General features: G+C 39.5%; 1 protein-coding gene across 1 annotated transcript in view; it reads left to right on the forward strand.

The window, feature by feature from the left end:
* LOC120534772 (NACHT, LRR and PYD domains-containing protein 3-like) overlaps positions 1-27,793 on the forward strand; it is a 139,032-nt gene that overhangs the window by 39,791 nt on the left and 71,448 nt on the right. The window contains exons 3-8 of the mRNA XM_039762352.1: positions 2,688-2,854; positions 3,053-3,228; positions 4,400-4,456; positions 4,546-6,274; positions 7,351-7,562; positions 13,470-13,695. Of these exons, the coding sequence (XP_039618286.1) occupies positions 2,790-2,854; positions 3,053-3,228; positions 4,400-4,456; positions 4,546-6,274; positions 7,351-7,562; positions 13,470-13,695 (2,465 nt within the window). The 5' untranslated portion in view covers positions 2,688-2,789. The remainder of the gene's footprint in view (positions 1-2,687; positions 2,855-3,052; positions 3,229-4,399; positions 4,457-4,545; positions 6,275-7,350; positions 7,563-13,469; positions 13,696-27,793) is intronic.

Raw genomic sequence — 27,793 nt, forward strand, 5'->3', positions numbered from 1 at the left:
CATAACATAGTCCCCACCATAAGGAATGGCTTTCAGACACTCCACCATATTCCCACTTGAACAAGTAATGTGTTTTCAGTGTAGAATTATACACAGGCCTTTACACATTTGCATTAAATCATTTTAGAAAACACATGATAATGCTTAACAGCTCAAAGTGAAGCCATGTAGTTGCATGTATGTTAATGAAGGAAAGGCCCATGTGGTGGCACAGTATTTAGCCCTGCTCCTTCATGGTTCCAGCAGACCACTATTCAACTCTTCCTTTTACTGTCTCTTTGGATTTCACAAAGCTTCAGAATTAAGATTTCCAACAGTACTGTCCTGATCAGGACGTTGTAACAAAGGTGCTATATAGGCACCTGACTTGACACAGATGGACACAGAGGCACGTGTAAAATCAATAACTTGATTTTATTTTTTCTTCAGGCAGAGGGCACATGTTCTCCATGTCCCCCAGCCACAACACAGTCCCAGGTGCACAAATGAAACACTAACACACAACAAAGCACACTCTTCTTCTTCCTCCACTCCTCCCAGGCAACCTCATCCTTCTCCACCCGACTCCGGCTCCTGAGTGGTGGTCACTGGCTCCTTTTATCAGGCACCTGGAGGTGCTCCAGGTGCTTGGTTGACAACACCCGTCTGCACTTTTGGGTGTGGTGAAATTGCTGCCCAGAAGGGCCCAGCATATACTGCTACAGCACCCCCTGGCGGCGCCTATGGAACCCAACAGGGCTGCATCAGACTCCAACCCCCATGAAGCCCTGCGGAGGTCCGTGGCACCACTGCAACCCAGGGAGCCTGCCATCTAGCATCCAGGGGGAGGTATTGGGTCTCCCCTCCTTGCTCCTCCAGAAGATATGCTACAGGGGCGTCCCGGCCAGGCACGGCTGCCACAACGTCAGTTCATTTCCTTTTATCTTAATAAGTGACCTTTGACTTTTGTAAAAAAATGGTAGACAAGACCCCAAATAAAGAAGCCCTTTGTGAATAACGATAATAAGTCAGATAGGTCCTTAATTTACAAACAAGTTTATGTCCTATTTTGGTTAAGAAGAACATGGAGAAAACATCATTACTTACTGAACAGTAATAAGATGAAGTTAACTAAGTACTTAGTTTTATGATGCTTTTGCAAATGTTTCCCTACTTTTTAACATATTTTATGTCTCTGTGGCTGAGGAGAGACTTTGTACAGTTTGTTCAGACATGAGTAAGGCCCACCAATGATTGGACACTCCATCTAATCTCCACTCCTTCTAACCAACACTAACCAGGTAGACTCAGAGTACCTGGAAGAAATAAAGACTGATTAGATGTAGAAGGTTACAAAGACAAAAGACATGGCGCTAGTAAAATAAATGACAAATGGCTTTCCGACTTTCCGGTTTTAATTTAAAAGCATTTTCTCAGAAAGCTTTTGAGGCCAAATAACGTACAACACATGTCCAAAGAATAAATATTGGGGTGTTAGCCAAGACACTCCATCTATCCATATATTATTCAGCAGAAGTCACTGTGGAGTGAAGATTGTGTTTTATGCACTTGGCAGTAGTTGGCCATGTCTGAGTGATCTGTCACTCTCAGTCTCCAGATTTCCTTCATCTCTCCTATGCCATCTCTTCCTATCTCCCTTTAGGTTTGGGGTCGAAGGTTCGAGGGAAGCAGCACACCGACACTGATCAGAAGAAAAATAACATGGCCTTTTTATAACTTCACTTTAACTTAATACTGATACTCTGTATGTTCAATTTCCTCAAAATAACTATTCATGGTGGCTCTAAAATCGGTACTGACCCCTACTCTCTCTTCTGTTTCTTTTTCCTGCGCCACCACCACCTACTCAAAGCATCATGATGCACCAACATTGATGGACTGAAAGCCAGAAGTCTACGTGACCATCATCATCAGGTCCTTCCATGAAAACCCTAAATACAAAGAGGACTGTTTGACTTATGTTAGGTAGATTGCCCAGAGGGACTAGGCGGTCTCTTGGTCTGGAACCCTACAGATTTTCTTTTTTCTCCAGCCTTTGGAGTTTTTTGTTTTTCTGTCCACCCTGGCCATCGGACCTTACTCTTATTCTATGTTAATTAATGTTGACTTATGTTTATCTTTTATTGTGTCTTCTATTTTTCTATTCATTTTGTAAAGCACTTTGAGCTACATTTGTTTGTATGAATATGTGCTATATAAATAAATGTTGATTGATTGATTGAAAAATATAAAAGTTTCTTTATTAATTTTTAGTTAGCAGAGAGACTCCTGCAGCGTCTGTCAGCTATGTCAGTGACAGTCACTTAAGCAAAGAGCCCCCATTGCGGGGGGTGAGTTCCCCTTTTATAACATATCTTCAGAGTCAAGCTTAGCATGAGATAAGATTATACAGTAGTTTGGGGGGTTTCAGTACTATGCCCAAGGGTGACAACATTTTGTTCAAAATAAGTAAAACAGAAGTGAAAGTACCTGTTTGCTGCTGATTAGACAAAACATGCAGACATTTTCCTAACAGATCAATAATCTTCTTTTTAGATCAGACTAAAAGTCAGCAATTTTCTACAAATGTTGCAAGTTGCCTTTTAGCTTACATGTATTATAAAGAGGCAGTTTAAACAATAGCGTATTGATTATTAGTACATTAATACATATAATATTATAGCTTAATAACAATTTTTCTTTCTCAGGTTTGACACAGAAGTTTTCTGAAGTTATTAAAACATTCAATCATGAGGATCTCCTTAAGCTCACCGAGTACTACAAGCCCTACCTGGCCTATGTGATTGAGTATGACATTAGAAGTGTCCTTCAGAACCTGGTTACCAAGAAAATCCTCACCAACAATGAGGCCAAGGTAGGAGAAGAGAATCAGACATGAAAAATAGAACAGAAAGAGAGAGAGAGAGATGAGGCAATTGTATGCCAGTCCTGGAAATGGGCTGAGCTGACCCCCTAAGACAGAACTTAGTGTTAGTGAGAGCACATCATGTCAGACGTAATAGTCACCTCCCCATTGTTCATCTCTAAGTTGTGTTTTTTTCTTGTCTTCTAGAAATTCGAAACCAAAGGAGACAATGAGGGGACACAAGGTGTGGAGTCCTTCATCAGTTGACATGATGAAGAAAAACAGAGTGGTGCTGATCAGCCTGTGGGAGGCGCTAGCTGAAGAACTTGTGAGATTTCCATCACCTAACCTGCCAAGAATCCTGAAGGAGGTGACAGAGGGAGGTGAGTTAATGGAGTCAGAAGGAAACCTTGAATGTCCAGACAAACAGTGAATAGAAACAGAGAAAGGAACACAACACAATACAAAATAATACACTTGCAGTGTCCCCAACACAAACAGGACCGGCCCCCTCACTAACACACGGATACCTCTTTTACATCGAGATCCTCCAGATCTTCCTCCAGCTTCTTTTCATTTTTTCAGGTCAACAACAGGCATAAGAAGCCATCCGGTAGCTATTTGTGAAGTGATGTGTTCCAGCTGTTTAGTAGTGGCCATCCCATTTCACTCGCTAGTTATTTTCTGCCCCATTACTTCAATGTCCTTTCAGACACTTTTTTTTTTTTCTTTATTTCGCCTTATACAATTTCTTGTATTAGGAATTTGTTAGTCTTTAGTCCATTGTACAGCGCCCCTAGAGCAATTACAGGTTAAGGGTCTTGCTCATGGGCCCAGCAGAGTAGGATCTCTTTTGGCAGTGACAGGGATTTGAACCGACACCCTTCTGGATACCAACGCAGATCCTTAGCATCAAAACCACCACTCCGCCTTTTTGTCACAGACTTCATTGTCCTCCTTGTCCCTGGCTTTACCTCAGATATGCTTCTGTATTTTCTTTTTCAGATATTCCAGTACAGCTTTTTTCTTTCCTTCTTCTGGAATGTCCATTTCCCACTATCATCCATTTCAGGATCACACCTATGCCATCCTGCCTGTCCCTAGTTAGGACACACTTCTTCATAGCTCCGCACATTATTTTTCTGTTGAGTAAGACCATGAGAGTTCCTCTGAGGACTGGCTGGACATCATGATGTCCCATGTGATAATAGTTACTTGAATTTCTGCTAAGCTGCTGTAAACTGCTTTATTGTCCAACCTTGTTGAATTAGTTCTTCCTTGCATAGTCAATGGTGACAGTGTCACCTGAAATGTCCATGGTGTGACTTTATTTGTATTTGTTGATTTCCTAGGACTTTTCCACCTGAACAAGCACATTCCTGATGTGCTGCCCCTTCCTTATTCAATGTTTGGCCACAGAGAGTGGCATGTTGATGCAAATCTGTCACATTTAGACACAAAATAAACCCAGAATTACATTTTACAAAATGTCTATAGTCTTTGTTTTTGAGTAAGTGACAATTTCATAATGTGAATCTCTTCCTTCCTTTGCAGGACTGGACCTCTTGAATGACATTCAGTCCAGTGTTCACATTCCCACTCATATTAAAGGTAACCCACTGTTCTCCTGTCTCTGTTCAGCAGTTTGTACATTTTTCTGATCCTCAGTTTTCCTCACTTGTTCTGTTTGTGACTTTCAGGCCTCCATGAGACACACAGAGGTGGTGTGTTTGAATCCACAAAAACTTTGGAGGATCAGGCTTCTCTTGAAGATCCACACACCAGAGTTATGGGCTTTGAGACTCGATACACAGATCTGATGGTCATCAAACAGTACAAAAGAACCTACAGTGAGAGGCTCCATGAACTTGAGAAGACGGGGAGAACACATGCAGAGCTGGTGGAGGAGAAGACAAAAGTGAAATGTGAGCGAATCTGGACTGAGCAGCTTTTTAGAAAAAGTGCAAGAAGTGAGACACACCCTCACATTGTGGTGGTCAGTGGGGTGGCAGGAATTGGGAAGACCACCATGGTCCAGAAGATTATGTTTGACTGGGCCAGAGGCAGTCAGTACCAGAGGTTTGCATTTGTGTTCCTGTTTAAGTTCAGGGAGCTCAACCTACTAGACACGGAGACAGAGCCACAGATGCCTCTGACCAGGCTGATTGTAAGGCACTATAAATATCTCAATGACCCAAGACTGAGAGAAATCCTGAAGAAACCTGAATCTCTCCTCTTTATATTTGATGGGCTGGATGAGTACAAACACAAACTGGACTTTACACAGAGTAAGCTCTGCTCAAACCCAGAGGAGGGCTACGTTCCTGTGCACATCCTGTTCACCAGCCTGGTCAGAAGGACATTAATGGATGGCTGTACAGTTTTGATCACAAGTAGACCAACAACGCTGGAAGCCCTGGCCATGGAGAGAGTTGATCGATTTGCAGAGATCCTGGGGTTCTTCCCTGAACAAAGGCTGATGTATTTTCAGAAGTTCTTTGGTGATGCTGATCAGAGCACTGAGGCTTTTCAGTATGTGGAGGAGAACGCCATCCTGTACACCATGTGCTTCAACCCCTCGTACTGCTGGATTATCTGCTCTGTGCTGAAGAGCCACTTCATGACACCTGAAGAAGAGCGAGGAGCTGCTCCCAGGACCATCACTGAGCTGTTTGTGATATTCCTTTACAACATTCTCACCAATCACAAACGAGAAGCTGAAGATCCTCGGGATTTTCTGGTCAAACTAGGAAAGATGGCTTATCATGGGGTAGTCAACAGAAGTCTTGTGTTTTATGAAAATCAAGAGATGTCCACATTTGGTTTACGACCAGTCCTGTCCTCTCCATTCCTCTCAGGGTTCCTCAAAGAAATCCTTCAGAGAGAAAGCACTCTGGAGCACACAACCTACACATTCTACCACCTCACCATACAGGAGTTCATGGCTGCCTGCTTCTTCTACCTCGATCCATCAGGAGGTGTTGAGGACATGCTTGTGAAGCTGGAATCGTGTAAAGATGGCCGGTTTGAGATTCTCACTCGATTCCTGGCAGGACTTGCCAGGCCTTCTGTATTTAAAACACTGGGTGGAATCCTGGGGGAGTTTAAGAGGAAAACAGCAAAGCGAATACTGGAGTGGGTGAAGCAAAAAGCTGAACAGGCACTATGGAGAGGAGATAAAAGTGAAGCTCTGCGAGTGTGTCAGTGGCTCTATGAGACTCAGAATAAGAGATTAATCAGAGACGCCATTGGGAAGGATTTAAAGATGGATTTTAGTGAGACGACCTTATCTCCTCTGGACTGTGCTGTGCTGGGTTCCATCATTAGCTGCTGTGGAGAGGTTGAGGAGCTCAAACTGTTTAAGACACAGCTTACCTCAGAGTGCATCAGGAGACTCATGCTGGGACTCATCTGCTGCAGACAAGTCAAGTAAGTAATAAAACCATGATGAGCTTGTTTCTAAACACAGTGGACCTTATTTCAAGTTCTGTGTTTCAGGATACACTGTGTCTTGAACTCATTAACTCTTCTAAGCCCCATCCTACTGGAATGATGTCACTGTTATGTGTCATGTGGGTGTGTTACTTTGCTATCAGCTATTCCCCTTATCACAGCAGCAGAGTAAGACTCATCTCAGTTGGAGCCAAGTGTCTGGTGAAGTTGGAGTCCTCCAATAACTGCTCGTCTAATAAATTATTTTTAAATATTACTACAGTGGTCAGTTATTAGATCACCTGACTCAGGATCAGCATGTGACCTGGAGGTTTGTGCTGAGTTAGATGGCACTATGTATGATCTGCTTGAACAAAGAAAAGATTTAATTAAGTTGGAAATTTATCTGCTGAGAGGTCAGCATTGCTACTAGCTGTGATGTGATGAGAAGATCAGCATAGCAAGAAAATGGACAAAGGGCAGGGTCATGGTGGTCACAGACATGAATGCTATGAAAACAAGACAATAAATGAATAATAATGTTTAGATATGTTTAATAAAACTGTTTAAATCAGCCAATTAATCAGACCACTTAAGTAGTCATTTAAACACAACATCATGATAAACATTTAGAACCATTACAGTCACAGGTGCCTTCTTTTACAAAAATAAAACTCAATAAACACCTCCTAAAGAAGCCATTAAATATGATAATCAGTCAAGTGACACCATGACTGATACCACAAGATGGGTCACAGGGCTGCCTACAATTAGAGCTGGACATATCACCAGTGTTCCACATGATGTCTGGTCCTTCTTCATGGAACAAGTGGCCTGCTTTATCTGTGATGGGATTTTGTTCCTCACTTTGCAGATTGTCTTGTTTAGTGACCTCACCTCAGTCTTACTGATACTTGTAGGTACTGGTTATTTTTGGCTTTCCATCTGTCACCTTCTTTGTTTCATATCAGCTCCTTCATTTTGAGTATTTATATAGTTTCAATGTCCTTGTTTAAATGAAGTCATCAATGAATAACACTGATTTAACCTCGGCCTTGTATACCTCACTGTAGGTTTGATGAGTCCATTCTTAAAGGAGTTCAACAGTTCACAAGGAGACAACAAGTTACAACAATGAGAAGAGCAGAAGGGCACATAATAAAGTGTGAGGTTCTGACACTTGTGTTTCTATGCCCCAAGCACCAGGGCACTTTACTAAGGAGTTTGAGCAGAGCCTTTAAATTGGGTCCCTCTTTACTGGTCACAGTGACACTTCACATATTGCAATGAAGACCTTGCCAGACCTCGCCTTATGGCCTTCTTTAGTGACATATTAGGGCTTCAATTCTCTAGTGCCGTGGTTCCTAAACTTAGCCTTAAGGATCCACTTTGGCCACAGGTATTTATTCAACCAAATTCTTTTTTTAATTGGACTCATACCCTAATTAACACTAGAATTACCAGAGCCTACGAAAAAACTTGTAATTCCGTCCCACCTTAAATTGCTTCTTAAATCCCTTCACACCTCTCCGCCAGCGTCCTTTGTCTTCTAAATGTGCTGATAAAGAGAAGCTCGGTGCAGCCGGCTATTCCATCCCCCCACCAATTTAGACCGTGCACGAACTTCTCTCAGCTCATGCCTTGATTGAGTATCTGGAAGTGAAGAAGAGTTGTAGAGTGGAAATAATAGATCGTTATTTGGAACACACGCATTTCATGTCTGTTCCGTTTCTACAGTAATCTGTGTCAACACATTGTTAAAACAGAAACGTTTTTTATATTCTAGTAGTAGATGACAAAATGTAGGCATAAACTATATAATGTATGAAGCCAGAAGTCCAAATAACAAAGAAACATTTTCACAAAATGTTCAAATATAACACAATTGCACTTTTATTCAAAAATATAACTGCAGAAACAAAAAGCCGCCTTAACATGCGACATTGACAGTTGTTTATTATAACTGCCTCCGTGGTGCAATAGAATCAGTTCTCGCCTTGGAATCAAAAGGTTGCGAGTTTGAACCTGCCCCACTCCATTTTGAGAAGTAAACTGCTCTTAGTCTTACTATTTTAGAATAAAAGCATACATTTGATTTCAGTCTGTAACAGCCGGTGCAATTTATGATACTTGTAAAGGTTAGCATTTTTTTTTAATTCACTTTTCATTCGCTCAGTCGCGTTCAGAATCAATCCATACAACCCCATCTGACACGGCTGTTTTCACTAAAGACGCGCTATAGCTCTGCAGTGTACCACGATGCATACTAAAGCCCACCCTAAAAAGGGTTATGACACAAAGATGCTGGCGAAGCTGCCTTCTTCGTATCTCACCGTCACTTGATTTTCATTTTATTCAGTTTTATTGAGTGCCAGTCCCCGCATGTCGCTGTATGCTGTTTCTTTTGTACTCCAGGACATGCAGAGGAGAGAATGGTAAAGAGCAGTAATTTCGGCGCTATATGCAATCATTAGACACTCCCCATCTGCCCGTTGTTTTGTTATACTTTTCAATACTTTTTATACTGCTCAAACGGGCATGCTCAAAAAATACATGTGTAATGCCACGAAAAGTGCACGCAGACACTTCATTTCGCGAACAAAACAAGTGCACTTTTATTCAAGACTACCTTTATAACCGAAGATAAAAGACAGCAAGTTACAGTACGACAGCTTGCATGGTGCAATGCTAAGAAGTGCAGATTTTCATTCCGTGCTATATAAAATCATCACATTCAAATATTAACAGTTCCCACACACCCAAGGACCGTCCTTCCTACATTTACGACACGTGTACTTGTTGCCGTGTACACACCTCTCTGTGCTATGGTTTCTATTACACTGAATGAGCACCCGACACTGTACTTTCTTCCCTGGGGGAAGGTCCCGCATCAGAGAATTTCCATTTCCTGTATAAATTCACACCCGATCTGACGCTGTTCGTTTTCAAATAATATTGCATTAGTGCGATGATATTTTCACATATATTGTCACTTTCTTTCAGGTGTGTAATAGAAACCACAGCATAGAGAGAAGTGTGTACATTGAAAAGGCAATGGAAAAAGTGCACTTGAATAAAAGTGCACTTGTTTTGTTATACTTTGAAACCAACATATGTTCCTGTGTTTGAGCGACACGGGCAGATGGGGCGTGTCTGATGATTGCATATAGCGCCGAAGTTATGACTCTTTACCATTCTCTCCTCTGCATGTCCTGGAGTACAAAAGAAACAGCATACAGCAACATGCGGGGACTGGCAGGAACACTCAATAAAACTGAATAAAAAGAAAATCAAGTGACGGTGAGATACGAAGAAGGCAGCTTCACCAGCGTTTGTGTGTCAGAACCCAGTTGAGGTGGCTTTAGTATGCATCGTGGTACACTGCAGAGCTATAGCGCGTCTTTATGTGAAAACAGCCGTGTCAGATGGGGTTGTATGGCTTGATTCTGAACGCGACTGAGAGAATGAAAAGTGAATTAAAAAAAAACAAAAACAAAGCTAACCTTTACAAGGATCATAAATTGCACCGGCTGTTACAGACTGAAATCAAATGTATGCTTTTATTCTAAAATAGTAAGACTAAGAGCAGTTTACTTCTCAAAACAGAGTGGTGCAGGTTCAAACTCGCGACCTTTTGATTCCCAGGAGGGAACTGATTCTATTGCACCACGGAGAAAGTTATGATAAACGGCTGTCAATGTCGCATGTTAAGGCGGCTTTTTGTTCCTGCAGTTATATTTTTGAATAAAAGTGCAATTGTGTTATATTTGAACATTTTGTGAAAATGTTTCTTTGTTATTTGGACTTCAGGCTTCATACATTATATAGTTTATGCCTACATTTTGTCATCTACTACTAGAATATAAAAAACGTTTCTGTTTTAACAATTTGTTGACAGAGATTACTGTAGAAACGGAACAGACATGAAATGTTTGTGTTCCAAATAACGATCTATGATTTCCACTCTAAAACTCCACTTCACTCCCAGATACTCAATCAAGGCATGAGCCGAGAGAAGTTCGTGCACGTTCTAAATTGGTGGGGGGATGGATTAGCCGGCTGCTCCTAGCTTCTCTTTATCAGCACATTTAGAGGACAAAGGACGCTGGCGGAGAGGTGTGAAGGGATTTAAGAAGCGATTTAAGGTGGGACGGAATTACGAGTTTTTTTTGTAGGCTCTTGTAATTCTAGTGTTAAGTGAACTGTTATTTCCCAGTTTTGAAGTCAATGTAGAAATTACAAAGCTAAGCTTGGTAAATTTTTATTTAAAAAATACTAAGCAGTTAAGTTGACAGACAAATAAAGCAATCTGTTTTAGTAATCCAAAATCAACTGTATAATGAAGCCAGTGCAATGAAAATCCTGTTGGACGTTGGACATTTTTTGTGAATGGGTTAGAGGAGCTAGTTGTTTTCTATGAGGGCTAAAGTTGTAGGAGATGCCAGCTGATCCAGCACCTGAAGCTCAGGGTTATTGAACTGGAGGAGGATTTGGCTGGCCTGTGTTGTAGTAGAGAATTGGCAGATCTGGCCCAGGTGTCCTTAAGAGAGATAGCGTGCTCCCCCTAAGGTGATGCAGGGGGGAAACTGCAGACCAGAGAGATAGAGATAGGAGGGTCACAGTCATAATGCAAAGAGTGCCCATTGTGCGAGTGCATCAACCCAGAACTGGGAGTATCAAACCATTTTTATGACCTTGCAGACCTTTTCGGTGTCTCTGAAGATTCTAAGATGTTAGGCAGGAATGAGGAGCCCCAGAAACAGAGAGGTAGTGATAGGTGCAGACTCAACCATTAGGTGGATTGAAGTGCATGTTTTGCTCCAGAGAAACAGAGACTCACATGATGTATTAATTTCCTGGTGCAGAGCTGGATATGCTTTTGGCCAGAGCGGGGGTGGATCCATTTGTCATTGTTCAAGTTGGAACAAATGACATACATAAGGGTAGTCTGTCAGCTCTGCAATCCAAATTCAAAGAGCTAGGAAGCTAAGCAGCAGAACTGAGAAGTTAGTCTGTGCTATACACCAGTCCAGATACGATTGAGGAGATTATAAGTCTCAATGTGTGGCTCAAATCTTTGTGAAAAATAACATTTTATAGGTTTATGGGATATTGGGACTCCATTTGGAATAGATAGGACATGTTCTGATGTGACAGGTTACATCTGAACCGGAAGGGCACCAATGAGGCATATGAGTAGGTTAGACGAAGATTGTTAAAATAAGGGAATAGTGGGAGGTTGCTGCAGGGAGTTTAGGACAGACCAGGTTTAGAACTATACATAGAGGAGCAAGCAAAAATGTAAAAATAAAAATGCATAGTAATGTAAATTTTAACACAATGCTTAAATGTAAAAGTAAAACAAGTAAAAATAGCTTGCCTTAATGCTACAAGTACTACAAATAAAACAAGTGAATTGGAGTTGTATGTAGTGGAGCAAAATTACAATATTATACCAATAACAGACAACCTTGCTAAATAAAAAAAGATGGAGATGAGTACAACATAGAGGGTGGCACAAACTTGACCACAAGTCATAGTAAGGTTTGGGGAAGCCACCCGTATAATTGGTATCCTGGCTACAAAGTCGCAAAAAGTTATACACCACTGATGTGCAGAAAACCGAGTCCAAAACAGAACTAAGGGAATAGGGAAAAGGTAGAGGCTTTTAAAGGGGAAGACTCATAAGGGTCTTCAGCCATACGCTCGAGCCCGGATGTAACATCAACAGGGCTAGGTGGAATCTCCCGTGAATGGTCTGCAGGAAAGGGAAAAAAAGAGTCCGTACACTTTTCCCTTATTTAAGCCCTTTAGCTGCCTCCCATGCTCACGTGTGTGACAAGGGATACAAATTTATTAGGTAGGATAAACAGAACAGAACAGGAGGTGGGGTTGCTGTTTATGTCAAACAGAATTTAAACGCAATTTCTGTTCAGTTGGATGATGAGCCCCATTTTAGAAAATACATCTGGCTTCATCTGGGAAGCATATGGAAAAGCTGTCAGTATTTTTAATTCACATCTTTTTGTAATATTTAAAAAGGCAAGTTTACAGGGGGATATACTAATCGTGTGGGGCTTTAACTACCCAATATTAACTAGTATAACCTTACAAATAGCGGACCACAAGAGCAGGACTCTTTAGATGTAATCTGTGACAGTTTTTTTTTAATACATCATGTTAAAGCACCATCCAATATAGCCTGTCTAGATTTAGTATTTTGTAAAAATTGGGACAGAATTGAGGGGGTAGAGGTTATTGGACCACTAGGGCCAAGTGTCCATAATATAATACAGTTCTCAGTGTTTTGAAAGAGTGTGGATGCACTAAAGCTGTTATGTTTAACTTTGGTAGAGAAAATTTTGAGCAGATGGGTGAAGTCTACGGATGATAGACTCGGATAAATTTTTAAGTATGGAGACAGTCGAGGAGCAGTGGAACAGGTTTAAAATTGTTTTATATTTAATGCAAGACAGATACATACAAAATTTGGACTTACTACAAAATTTTAAAAACTCTGTAGTGGGTCAATAAACAGTTTAAGAAGAAGCTACAAAGGAAAGAACAGGTATGTAAGGCTTGTTAGATTAATAATTCAAATTGAACTGTAGGATGTATGAGAACATGAGGGCAGCCATGAAGAAGGAAGGGTGGTTAAAGACAGTTAGAGAGAAATATAGTAGATAAGGCGACAGAAGACCTAAGAGATTCTTTCAGTATTTTAGTAGTAAAAGATCAGTCAAGGAGGAGGTCAAGTGCATCAGAAATAGTAAAGGGGAATTAAAAGATACAGACAATAAAAAAGCGAATGCTCTAAACTTGCAGTCCAGTTTGTTGCTTATGTAGACCCTAAGGTACAGTATTTGTAGATCTGCACCACTTCAAAAAAGACTGATCCTGACATCCTTTAAAATATTAACAGGAGTCAAATTGAGTCTTTATAATGCAAAAATAAGTAAAGGACAAGGTCAGTCCTGCTATGTGACACTCCTGTCCAGTGTGACAGCTGATGTCTTCTCATCACTCTGGGTAACCTGACAGACAGAAGATGCTTCAGGTATATAGCGCCTTAAAGGGCAGCATTGATGTTGAGTTCAAATTGTGTTTCAGTTCAAATGCTAGCAGCAGCCTGCTGCTCAGAGACACATCTGAGCATCCAGCTCTGCTTGTGGCCATCATGTCACTTATTGAGACCCCATGTCTGTCCACATGTCCTCTCTTCTCTCTCTTTATCTTCACAGTTTTGACACATGTGGTCTCACCTCCACATGCTGCTCAGCTTTCTCCTCAGCTCTTTCTTCTCCATACTCACGACTGACGGAACTGGACCTGAGCTTCAACAGCAACCTGGGGGATTCAGGAGTGAATCATCTGTGTGAGGGGCTGAGGAGTGAAAACTGCAAATTAGAGACACTGAAGTAAGTGAACAACAAGAGTGTGTGTGAGTGTGTGTGAGTGTGTGTGCATGTGTGTGTGTGTGTGTGTGTGTGTGTGTGTGTGTGTGTGTGTGTGTGTCTATGTTTGTTGAATTTCATTTTTTCTGGCTTTATGGCTCTTTATGTTCCACACTCACCATATAAACATTGTTTTTAATCAGGACAGACATCAGTGTCACACGTGGACAGACAGATGCATGTGACAAGGGCTCAGCTGCAGACTTCTCTTTAATTGTTAAATTCTTAAAGACAGCATTGTGACCCTGAGGCCCTGGCCCACAGTGGTCTCTTTCCTCTTCTCGTTGTCGATTCTGTTCAGCCTTTAGTTTCATGTTGTTCATTCTTTATTTTGGTCTTGTCTTTGTCCACATCCTTTGGTTATAAAATAGAGAGTCCCCAAACATGTAAGTCCAAAATAACACAAATCAAAATGCCCACCAGAGGAGGGAACCACAAATCCCACAAGTAGTCACCATAAGAGAAATGAAGAATCTTTATAAATACAAAGGTTTATTTTCACAAAGAATGTCCTAAGGTACAAAATAAACTCCAAAGAGCACAAAAGGAGTTGCTTCAAACAACAAAGGGAATTTGAGGCCATCAATGTCATAATAACCAAAACCCAAGAATGGTTTAAAAAAAAAAAAAAAACACGACAGCATAAGAAAGTCACAAATGCAACTAGAATCATGACAGAACAAGTACATTCACAATTAACAGTAGGGGACTGCAGGTTGTCCTCAATCTTCTCCCTTGACGGTGATGGGCAGGTAGCCCTGCATCTTTGGGGACAACTCACAAAGCACATGGAGCATAGCAAACAATCTGTAAAACATATAGAAACTAAAGAACCAACATTTAAAACATAAAATTAAACAAAATAAGCAAAAAGTGACATCTAAATCCTAGCCAGGAAAAATAACGCATCATTGTCACTTGATCTCCTCACTAACGTTAATTTAAAGTCACTAAAACAGAATAAGATGGAGAGTCAGTGGGGCAGAAGAAGTGACCAGAGTGTCAGTGGACTAAGTGGAAGGGACACTGGAGCTGGACTGAGGTGACAGACAGGAACAGACAGAGTGGGACAGCAAAGATAAGGAGAGACAAGAGAAGGAGAGAAACAGAGAGAAGTGAAAAGAGAAGTAAAGGGAGACATGAAACAGAGAACAGGAAAGAGGAGTGTGAGGAGGACAAACAGAGGAAGAGGAGAACAAGTGGACAGCAGCAGGAGAAATGAGCAGCCAGCCAATAACAGCAGGAAATGTCACAGGAGGAGAGTCAGAAGAATTATAATTTCAAAGAGTGTGGACATTAAGGTGACACAGGAGGTGACCACAGGTAGACAGACAGCTCTGCAGGTGTCCATCATTACTGGTGAGTCTTCTGTGAAGGTTACTTTCTATCAACAATGGTCAGTAAAACAAGACATAAGCCACAGATCTGTAGATCAGGTGCACTGAAATAGTCAGGGGCTTAGTGACCAATAGGTGACACACAATTTGTGACATGTCCAGAGACACTGAGAGGAATTCTGGGAAGGAGACGTGTCACTGAGGTACTGCAGAGTGTGAAGTGGCGCCCTCTTGTGTTTGTAACTCATACTTGTGTTTTTGTGGACATTTAAAAGAAACATCTCCTTGTAAAATAAGTTCAGGCTACCAAGTGACTGTCTAATCAGTCGAGTATATGGCGCATTTTATGTTTTTATACACATGTTCAGCTGATGCCTGCTGATGTGATGAGAGGTCCAAACACCCGGCCTCACAAATCCTTCTTTTTTCATTTCAATCCATACATCTCAGTTCCTCAATGGCAGCAGACGATCAAATGGCCGACTAAAGATGTGAATATTCTGAGTGTCACTACACGGCCATTAAGGTGCTACTGTCATTCTGGTCACTTCATCATAATTCTTAATAAAGTATCTGCTTTTCCATTTCTATAAACTGAGTGACAGGTAATGCAGGAATCAAATCTGCTGACGAATATTGTCCATCTAGCTTGTGTGCTGTTTATTTATTTAGACATTTTTAAATCCTCTAAATTTTTATGATCAGTGTGTATAATAAAAGGACACACAGCACCTTTAAGGCAATGGTGACACTCCTTAAGGGACAATGTCCTGGCCAGTAGTTTGTGCTTTACTGTATTAGAATTATTTTAAATTTTCATTATAAATATACCAAAGATGAACATGACTTGTGTCTGGAATATTCTGTGACAGTATCCCACACACTTCTATATCAGATGTGTCTGCTTCACTAAGTGAATTATAGCACATGTCAGGATGGCTCAGCACAGGAGCAGAAGAGATGAGAATCTTTAAACAATCAAAGGCTTCTTGAGCTTCAGGATTTTACACAAATGTTAAGGAGTTTATTAGTAGGCTGGTAATTGGAGAGTTAACTGAACTGAAGATGTTCATGAAGTGACGATAAAAATTCACTAAGTCGACAAATTTTTGAATTTTTTAATACTCTTTGGAGGTTTCCAGTTCAGGATGGCTGAAACTTTATTGATGTGCAAAGCTAAACTTTTGTGTGACACTTCAGACCTAAGAAAGATGACTTTTCTCTTTGAAATTCACATTTTTCTAATTTCACAAAGGGCTCTGGGTTCTCGTGTATAAACTGTGCATGCGCACAAAAATATTGCATGTGCCCGTTTCCACGCTCACATTGCGATGTATAAAAATTAAACTTTGCATTAAGCCACGCACATTTTTACGGCAGCACCCCCCTACTTGTGAATGCAGATTTCTGCTCGGTTTTGCAAACTGGCGGCACCCAGGGTCACTGTTTCTGTGTTATTTCATTTTCTTTTTCAGATTTGCATCTATGATGCAGGCTTTATCAAGTGCACAGAAATTAATTGCGTATCATTTACAAATTGAAGGCACTTTATTGTAATTAACCTGTAACAATATAATGGTGCACAGAATGACCAAAAAATTCTAACTTCCATAGCTGCTTTAACGTTGACGCTTTCAGTGCACCACTTAGTGTATTTTAACCTACTATATCTGATTGTGGAATCACAGCTCTACAGCAGCTGATTGGAAAGGCTCAACAGCGGTTTGTGTCGAACGCGTAGAAGATTATCTGAATACAGGTTCCAGCCTTAGTGGACATTCATAGCACAGGCTGTATCAGAAAAAACACCAGCATCTGTTTGGATTCCACTCAGCCATGCACACAGTCTATTTGAACTTCTCCATTTGAGCAATCACTTCAGACCCTTTCCTGCATGGACCTCAAGGTTCAGAAACCGTTTCATCTCAAGAGCTTTAAATGCACTCAATCAGACTGTCAAGTTCTCCCAGTAGAACTGTTTGTACTTATAAGTACAATTACCTCACTGTAAACTTGCAATATAACTGTAATATTATGCAACCTGAGCCACTTCGTGAACTATTTGCACTGTCTGCACTATATGTACATGTATATTGTACTTATGCTTTCATATTGTGTTTTTTTTTTTCATTTTTTATCATATTATTACTATTGTTATTTTATCATTTTATAGGAATATAAGTTTATGGAAGATTGCACATTGAATCTCATTGTATCATACAAAAACAATAAAGGAATTTAATTCAATTCAATAGAACAGAGCCCGTATTTACAGATGATGACAATTGGCTTCTAAGTTGATTTAGATTTCCAAGAGCTATCCTCTTTGAACTATGTGCTGTTAGAATGCTAGGATGTATTCTTGGTATCATTTTTAAGATGAAATGCATTAAAGCATATATATTACATTTTACAGATAATTTGTTAACTTCATTGAAATAATATATACTGTTAATAATTAAACAGATGGGGGCATGGTATCAAAATTCAGGGATTGTTCCTGCCTCGTGCTGTATGCTTCTTTGGACTGGCGTGACCCTGGACGGATAGATAGATGAAATAATTAGACATTACAAAGATATTTCAATGTTCCTTAAAAGTTTTGAAGAATCACTGTTTTAAGCTTACAGCTAGTTTACATTTATTATAGACTAGAAAAATACCCGCGCTTTGCAGTGGAGAAGTAGTGTGTTAAAGAAGTAATGAAAAAGAAAAGGAATCATTTTGAAAATAACATAACATGATTGTCAATGTAATTGTTTTGTCACTGTTATGAGTGTTGCTGTCATATATATATATCTATACTAATAAAAGGCAAAACCCTCACTCACTCACTCACTGACTCACTGACTCACTGACTCACTCACTCACTCACTCACTCACTCACTCACTCACTGACTCATCAATAATTCTCCAACTTCCCGTGTAGGTAGAAGGCTGAAATTTGGCAGGCTCATTCCTTACAGCTTACTTACAAAAGTTGGGCAGGTTTCATTTCGAAATTCTACGCCTAATGGTCATAACTGGAAGGTATTTTTCTCCATTAACTGTAATGGAGTTGAGCTGGAATGACGTGGGGGGGCGGAGTTTCGTGTGACATCATCACGCCTCCCACGTAATCACGTGAACTGATTGTCAACGCAGTGCGTAGAAAACCAGGAAGACCTCCAAAAAGCGCTTAAGAAAACATGCATTATATAATTGAGAAGGCAGCGAAAAACAATAAGAAGCGAGCGAGTGACATATACTACCATATTCATGAGTGTTGCTGCCTCGGAAAGAAAGAAAGGTGTAAACCTAAACTTTAAATTAAGTTCATAGACAGGCTAACCGCTGGCGTTTCACATGCCCACAGGTAATGCGGGATACAAGTTTAATGAGAGGACGCAGGATATAAACGAGTTTTGATCACTTTGTAACTAAGTTAAAATTGTAGGTGAAGGGGTGTGCTTATGCAAATTCCGAGAGACTGTGTTTGTGGGGGATTGACAGTTTAGGCGGGTGGGGGAGTCACGTCATCATCTCCCCTCCCACCTCATTTCGCTCTGAGCTGAGCTCAGCTACGCGTCTTCGAAGCAACTTCGTCAGACTGCCACCAAATACTCACAGAAAAATCCACAAGTTAATACACACGCTATCTCTCGAGTTTCTCCACACTGAATCCTCCAGGCACTACTTACAAAAGGTCACATTGACAATCGTGTTACGTTATTTTTAAAATCTTTCCTTTTCTTAGCACAAGCACAGCTGAGAAGCTTCGATGCATGTGCTCCATAACGTGAAAAATAATGCATTTAATCACACTTTGCATTACAAGCAAAGGGAGCTTTTGTCAATGCATGATTTCCTGGTACACGATTACATTGATCAGCGCATCCCGATTCATTTTACCCTCGCACCACCTTAGTTTGAGAAGAAGTCTGAAAAATATGAGGTTAACACAGAAAAACATCACCAATTCAAGCTTTATGAATAATCGATTCGCCATCAATAATTGTTTTGGTAAAGCCATCCTCCTTCCATTTTATAATTTTTCCGCCAATAGCCATGATTAAATGAACGGTAAAAAAGTAAGAGCAAAGCGAGGGTGACTTATTTAGGCAGGCATATATATGACAGCAACACTCATGACAATGTCAATCATGTTACGTTATTATTAAAATGTTTCCTTTTCTTTTCATTACTTCTTTAACACACTACTTCTCCGCTAGGTAGGGATTTTGCTATATATATAATATATGAATGACCTCCAAAGAGCGCTGAGACTTTTGATATCATGAACGTGTCTGCAAAAACTGTGGTCTCCTGCCCAGCAAAGTCGAGCAGCCAGCGCGCGCATAGCTGTGCCGGCCTTTGAGACGCTGACTGCGCTTCTGCCTTAAGTCAAAGTGAGCACTTTTAATTTTTTTCATCCTCCCCCTGAGCTATAGCCCAGACAAGTGCAAACACGGGACCCCTTTTCTACACCACGGCAAAATAATATTAAGGCGATTCACACTTTCTTTGCACGATATCGATTATGAGGTCATCACCTCGGATTATGAAGACACGCACACGAGTGGAGGACTGACAGTGCCATCACAGCTGATTAATGGCAGGACGTCTCACCAGTCTACACAAGACCCACGCGACTGTCCCCAAAAGGCGATCATAACGCCAGCGAACACATCTCTCTATACTATATAAAAGAAAAAGGCAACTTTCCTTTCTTTACACCTTTTATCCCAAACCAAAGCCTTTCTCTCTTAACAGTGCAGAGGACACAAAACTAATTTTCTTTAAATGCCGGTAAGGCACATTACCAGAGGCACAAATTTGAACGCTCACATAGAAAATGTAATTTCTATACCACAGCCGTCGTGTAGCGCCTTTCAAAAGGGATCTACTACCGAGAGATGATCCATATATATTTTAGCTGCTGTTAGTTACTTACCTGTTGTGTTACACAGTCTTTAAAATGTAGTTTACCCGCAACCACTCCAGTAGTGCTCAATGTACCTGTACTTCTTAAAACGTTAATGTTTTACTGTTTAATAACTTATAGACTATATTTTATTATTTTTCCCTTGCACTCAGTGACCAAAGCTATACACACACATATAGACACATACAAACATACACACAAGTATATATATGTGTATATATATGTATGTATGTGTATATATATATATATACACACACACACACCCCTATCTACATTATATATATATATATATATATATATATACACACACACACATACATACATACATACATACATACATACATACATACACACATATATAATTTGTGTGTGTGTATGTATGTATGTGTGTGTATATATGATGTAGATAGGTATGTATATATATATGTGTATATGTAGATATGTACAGTATATATAGATATGTAGATATGAAGATATGTATGTGTATATATATATATATGTGTATATATATATATATATATATGTATGTATGTGTGTGTGTGTGTGTGTGTGTGTATATGACAGCAGCAATCCAAGCTGTGAGAAAACAGTAAAAAGGAGGCGTGTCAGACGTCGTGGTACATTTTCTGATGCAGCTACCGGAAACAACTTTGTGACACTGCCGCCAAATACACAAAACAATTACTTTGACAATCATGTTACATTATTTTTAAAATGTTTACTTTTCTTTTTCATAACTTCTTAAACACATGACATCGCTGCGAAGCGCGGGTATTTTGCTATATATATATATATATACAGGGAGTGCAGAATTATTAGGCAAGTTGTATTTTTGAGGATTAATTTTAATATGGAACAAACACAGTGCTATCAGTCAATCCAAAATGTTAATAAACCTGAAACCTGAATGTTTCACAACGGAAATGTGAGTGTGAACATCATCAGGGGAATACATATGCGCACAATTATTAGGCAACTATTAGTGTGCAGATTTATTATGCAACTAAAGGAAAAATGAAAATTTTCCCATCTCACTTGTTTATTTTCATCTGTTATAGTGAGAATAATAAACAAACACCTCAAAATTTACAAATAAACATCTCTGACATTTCAAAAAAATAAATCAATCAATCAATCAATGACCAATATAGCCACCCTTCTTTCCAATAACAGTCATAAGCCTTTCCATTCATGGAGTCTGTCAGTTTCTTGATCTGTTGACGATCAGCTTTTTGTGGAGCAGTGACTACAGCCTCTTAGACACTCTTCAGAGAGGTGTATTGTTTTTCTCCCCCGTAAATCTAGCGTTTAAGAAGTGCCCACAAGTTCTCGATAGGGTTTAGGTCAGATGAGGAAGAGGGGCCATGTCATTATTCCTTCATCTTTAAGGCGTTTACTGGCTGGCCACGCAGTGGAGAACTTCGATGCAAGTGATGGAGCATTGGCCTGCATAAAAATCAGGGTCTTTTTCCTGTATCACTGTTTGAAGAAAGTGTCTTCGAAAAACTGGCAGTAGGTTTGGGAGTTGATTTTGAGTTCATCTTCAATGCAAAAAGGTCCAACTAGCTCATCTTTAAAAATACCAGCTCATACCAGTACCCCACCTCCACGTTGGAGTGGAGCTCTGTGCCCATTACTGATCCACAGGTCCATCCATCTGGTCCATCAAGAGTCACTCTCATCTCATCGGTCCATAAAACCTTTGAAAAAAATCTGTCTTCAGATATTTCTTGGCCCAGTTTTGACGTTTCAACTTATGTTTCTTGTTCAGTGGTAGTTGGGTTTCAGCCCTCCTTACCTTGGCCATGTCTTTGAGCACTGAACACCTTGTACTTCTGGGCACTCCAGGTAGGTTGCAGCTCTGGAATATGAAAGTACTGGAGGATAATGGGTTCCTGGTAGCTTCACGTTTGATTCTTCTCAAATCTTTGGCAGCTAGTTTGCGTCTTTTGTTCTCAACACGTTTCTTGCGACCCTGTTGACTATTTGCAACAAAATGTTTCATGGTTCTGTGATCACACACCAATATCTTAGCAATTCCAAAAGTGCTGCATCCCTCTGAAAGACTTTTTACAATTTTGACTTTTCAGAGTCAGTTAAATCTCTTTTTTGGCCCATTTTGCCTGAGGAAAACTAGCTGCCTAATAATTCTGCACACCTTGATATAGGGTGTTGATCTCCTTAGGCCACACCCTCCCTCATTACACAAATACACATCACCTGACGTGCTTAAATCCAATAAGCATTCAAGTTAATACAGCTTGGAGTTGGAATATACACATTAAAAATGATGATATGGTCAAAATACTCACTTGCCTAATAATTGTGCACACAGTGTATATCACAGCGACACTCATAACAGTGACAAAACAATTACATTGACAATCATGTTACGTTATTTTCAAAATGTTTCCTTTTCTTTCTCTTTCCTTCTTTAACACACTACTTCTCCGCTGCCAAGCACAAGTATATATATATATATATAGATAGATAGAGATATATATATATAGATAGATATGAGAACAACATATATATATATATATATATATATATATATATATATATATATAGATACTGTAGATAGATATATATATATATATATATATATATATAGATAGATAGATATGAGAACAACACTCATATCAATGACAAAACAATTACATTAACAATCATGTTACGTTATTTTTAAAATTTTTCCTTTTCTTTTTCGTACCTTCTTTAACACACTACTTCTCCGCTGCGAAGCGCGGGTATTCTGCTAGTATATATATATACACCCATTGGGGTGCGAGAATGGGGGGTGCCAGAATCCATTGAGGAAGAAAAATGAAAAACATTATTTGTACAAAATCTTAATTTATCTATCCATTACTAAATAATGAAATGGGCAGGCTATTTCGTATCAGTGCAATATGCCGCTCGTTAAAATGGATGACTCCCACTCTTACGTGCACTTAGTGCTGCGTGGGTATTATGAATTATCGTATCTGTTCAAGTTCTATTTAAATTTTAAATAGAAGTAATTTATATTTAGTCGAAATCATCCATGGCATACATTACAGTCAGTTCAAGTTTTTAGCCGAGACAGATCAAAAACCGCTCCGTAGCTTTTGTGTTAAACTGGAGAAGGCTGCATGTGTGAAATTTTTCTTGTATTCCCGAAACTTCTGGGGCTCAAGGAGCGTGACAAACATCAGATTTTCTGGTCTGTTTCTGGCAAATAATATTGTCCAGAATCCTGTCATGGAGTTGGCCGTAGTGCGCGCAACGATCTTTCGCTCGGAGCGTTTGCGGTGCGTTCATTGGCCTCGTAGAGTCCCTTATATCGGCTTCTATCCAATCAATGGGTCTGAATACGGTGACGTTGCCGTACGCCTGCTAGAGAGCCGTACTGATACCAACTCAAAATCTGTTTGGTTGAAGCAACAGGTTAATCGACATTTATTCTGTGTTAGAGTGCCTGCACAACGGATTGTGAAAGCCTCTCTGCCTGGCAACAAATGATGGCTGAAATGTGATTGGTTAAATGCTTTAATACGAAACTCCGCCTCCCATGGCTATCGAGCTGCAGTCTATTCCCTCTGCCTGGCAACAAAACTATCTGCAGTCTATTACAGTATATGGACGAAAATACGTTCCAGTTATGACCATTACGTGTAGAATTTCAAAATGAAACCTGCCCAACTTTTGTAAGTAAGCTGAAAGGAATGAGCCTGCCAAATTTCAGCCTTCTACCTACACAGGAAGTTGGAGAATTAGTGATGAGTGAGTCAGTGAGTGAGTGAGTCAGTCAGTCAGTGAGTGAGGGCTTTGCCGTTAATTAGTATTGATACTTACTGTGTGGAGATTGGTTTCATTGGGAAAGAAAAAGAATGACTGAAATTAGGGGTTGGTATGTTTGAAAGAGACAGTACTGCAGTAATATTTTTTTCCATTCAGGGTCACGCATGGCACAGCAAGCATCTTGCTGGATGCAGGAACAATTTTTGGACAGGGCGCCAGCTCATTGCTACCACTGAACCTTTGCATTTCCTTATGAAAATGATATCAAGTATACATCTTAGTATTTAAATTGTTCAGAGAGCTGTAATATCATGAATGTAATGGATTCTGTGTCCTGTCAATGCTGAAGAAAGCCCATTTAAGAAACATGTAGTGTTTCACACACAGAGAGCATCACATACAATACAAAGCATTTATCGTGCGACTTTAGTTACAATAGGATCTGAGACACTGTAGTATCTAGTAAATTAAACAAATGATTTTAAGATAAAGTTTGCAAAGTTCTGCTTTTATGTCAAAATAAACTATGAGATTAAAGTGGACATTTCAACCTTTTTTTCCCCATTGTGTCCCCTTTTTTTTTCTTTCTCTGTACCCTAATACGCTTCCGTTTGACACTCAGACGGTGGGCTATGACTCACCTTTTCCCAGCAACTCTAATATCTGACCCTTGTTTTTTATTTCGGGCATTGTGCATCTTTCTGAACTTAAACTTTCGAGTTTCTCTGTCACTCAATCAACTTCCTTTTGTTGTTTATATCACTGCTTAAGCCAACAAATAGTATGTTTTTTCTTGCCTCCATTTTTGTGGAATTTTCACATGCTTTTGCCATTGTCTTTTAACCAAACATTGAATGAAGCATGATATTTATATTGATTTGCCTATTAAAATATGTAAAATTCTGGGAGAAGTCAGGGTTGGATGGTGTGCATTACTTTTCATGCAGAACAGGATTTATGGAGCTGAAGTGCACGGAAGTTGGCTTACGCAAGGTTTTGTGCATTTAAATTTTTCTGCATACACACATTTCCACTTTTGTCTGTATACCATGTTTTAGTATAAATACATGTCTAAATGCATGAGGCCGCTGGAGAGAACGTCCTTCACATTTTTGATGTGTAATTCCATGTTTCCCAAGAATATCAAAATATGATCTGCTTAAACCAACACATCATTTCCTAACATAACCCTAAAAATGTCCTTCATGGATGACTGAAAGGCTGCTAAGTTGTTGGCTCACCCAAAGGACATTAATTATTCTCTTTACATTGAGCCCACTGGTGGAATGGATTTCCTTAAATCTTCCTACTTGATATGGAGTAAGTTATAAGCACATCTTCAATTAAGTTTAGTAAATTTAGTAGAACAAGTTACTTGATTCAATATGACTGAGATAAGCAGAAGGGGAACATTATTTTTACCTGTGTTTTGATTTAGTTCATTATTATTACATGGCTGTAGACCATTATTTATTGGTTTTCTAACCAATTGTACTCTTGTGAGGTTTAATGAATCCTTTTGTAAATACTGTTTTCTTTAATATTCCAGATGGTCTTCACTCTCAGGTTTTGATTAAGCATAAAACCTTCCCTTTAGGTAATGGTGCATCCTTCTAATAATTCTGTTGACTAGTTGTACTGGTGTTGTGCTGGTAATTCCAGACATTTGTGCTTATTAAAGACATGTTCAAATTCAGAATAGCATGAAGTCTAAAGGCTGAGTGTATCACAGAAATGCTGAGATGAGAAAGGAGATGAGAAAGAAAAGACGTTTCCAATTAAAATAAAGGGATTATCCTTTTGTAGCCATGCAAAATCTCACAGAATGCGTGAAACAGATGATAACCTCATATAGAAATTTCATGTTTCAAATTCAATGTTTCTCTGTAGCTTAAGTGGACTTTGATGATTTCCAAAAGGGCTCACCGTCTACAGACAACATTTGAGGTTTAAACTGTGAATGAGCAGTTTTTATTTATCATTTTACTAAAGAGGAGCTCATAAAATTCTGTGCTGCTCCTGAATCACTTAATGCCATGATGTCTTTATTTGAGGTGCAAACAGATGTCATTAATGGGGGGTTTGACTATGAGGACCCATCACACAAACTCTCACGTCAAGGGGGCACTTTAATTTTAGTTTAGTTTAAACTTGATATTCAGCTACCTCAGTAACCACAATAGAAACTTCATTTTTCTGCACTTTTCCATTTTTATTCAAAGTGGTGCTGGTTTTTCTTAGTTTCGTTGCTTCAACTGGATTTGTTTTTTGTCTGCTAAAGAACCTTAAAATGCCCATTTGTATATGTTTTCTTTTTAAGTTTTGTTCCATTCAAGGTGCTCCAATGCATTGCCCAAAACTGATTAATTCAACTAACGTTTCTTACATCTCGTGACTACTGAGCTTGTCTTTGATTTAAGGAGTTACAGCCTTTTAAAATAAAAATAGTGCAGATTCCTCCTGTCAACTTCATTGTCTCACATGTTAAATTCCATCCATCCATTATCCAACCTGCTATATCATAATTAAAGAGTCACAGGGGTCTGCCGGAGCTAATCCCAGCTGACACAGTGCGCAAGGCAGGAAACAAACCCTGGGCAGGGCATCAGCCCACCGCAGGGTGACATGTTAAATTTAACTTTATATTCACTGACTGATTTAATGGCTTGTCCAAATTCCAACAATCAAACAACTACCACCTCTGATCTCACAGACAAATCCAAAATGTTTCTAAATTTACAAACCAAATCATCGACAGTATGGCTTGTCATTGAGCCGTGACAGACAGTAAGTGATATCAGTATGGTTTGTGGGATCAAACACCTTCCTACTCACAGTTCATTTTTTAGGATTTCCAGCAAAGCAAATAAGCAGCTCTTTGATTTATTGGAGTGCTAAAAGTAGAAAGATCAATTACAGTTTTTTACAAAGTCGTTGTGACTTCTGTCATTTGTTTCCTTAAATATTTAGCTTCTCCACTGAGGTCCTTGATATCTTTGAAAACCCATCTACCTGGACACAAATAGATGAACATACACAGGCCTGGTCCGCAATAGAAATAAAATCCTGCAGTACTTCTTTATATTCCCTGCTTTGTGCCCCAATAAATGCAAGTTAACGGCAATATACTAATAACCCAATTGTGCTTCACTCACTTAGAATATGGAACCAATGTAGAAAGCATTTCAAGACGGAGAAGCTTCTATCTGTGGCACCCCTGCAAGAGAACCACCTCTTTCAACCTTCACAAACATATGCAGTTTTTAATATCTGGAAAAAATTTGGAATTAACTTGCTTAGAGATCTTTATATACAACAACAACAACAACATTTATTTATATAGCACATTTTCATACAAACAGTAGCTCAAAGTGCTTTACATATTAAAGAATAGAAAAATGAAAGACATAATTATAAAAAATAAATCAACATTAACATCGAATAAGAGTAAGGTTCAATGGCCAGGGGGGACAGAAAAACAAAAACTCCAGACGGCTGGAGAAAAATAAAATCTGTAGGGATTCCAGACCATGAGACCACCCAGTCCCCTCTGGGCATTCTACCTAACATAACAGACAACGTCTTTGCATCCTATGAACAATTACATTCCAAATTTAACATTCCAGCTACACATTTCTTTCACTATCTTCAAATGAGAAACTTTGTTAAACAGAACCTTCCCGATTTTCCTTATCTTGTACCCTCCTCTATGCTGGAAAAAAATATTGCTCAGTTTCAAGGACTCAGACACCATCTCAGCAATATATAAAATCATTTTACAATCCCTCCCTTTCAAAGATCCAAGAGGACACTGGGAAAAAGATCTCTCAATTAATATATCAGAAAAGGAGTGGAAAGTAGCAATGCAGAGAATTCACTCGAGCTCCATATACGAAAAGCACACAATTATACAACTCAAAATTATATATCGAGCACATCTGTCTCGACTAAAACTCTCAAAAATGTTTCCAGGACATGATCCAACCTGCGAACGCTGCAACCAAGTCCCAGCCTCAAC

The sequence above is a fragment of the Polypterus senegalus genome, chromosome 8 (assembly GCF_016835505.1).
Source record: "Polypterus senegalus isolate Bchr_013 chromosome 8, ASM1683550v1, whole genome shotgun sequence".
NCBI classification, from domain to species: Eukaryota; Metazoa; Chordata; class Cladistia; order Polypteriformes; family Polypteridae; genus Polypterus; species Polypterus senegalus.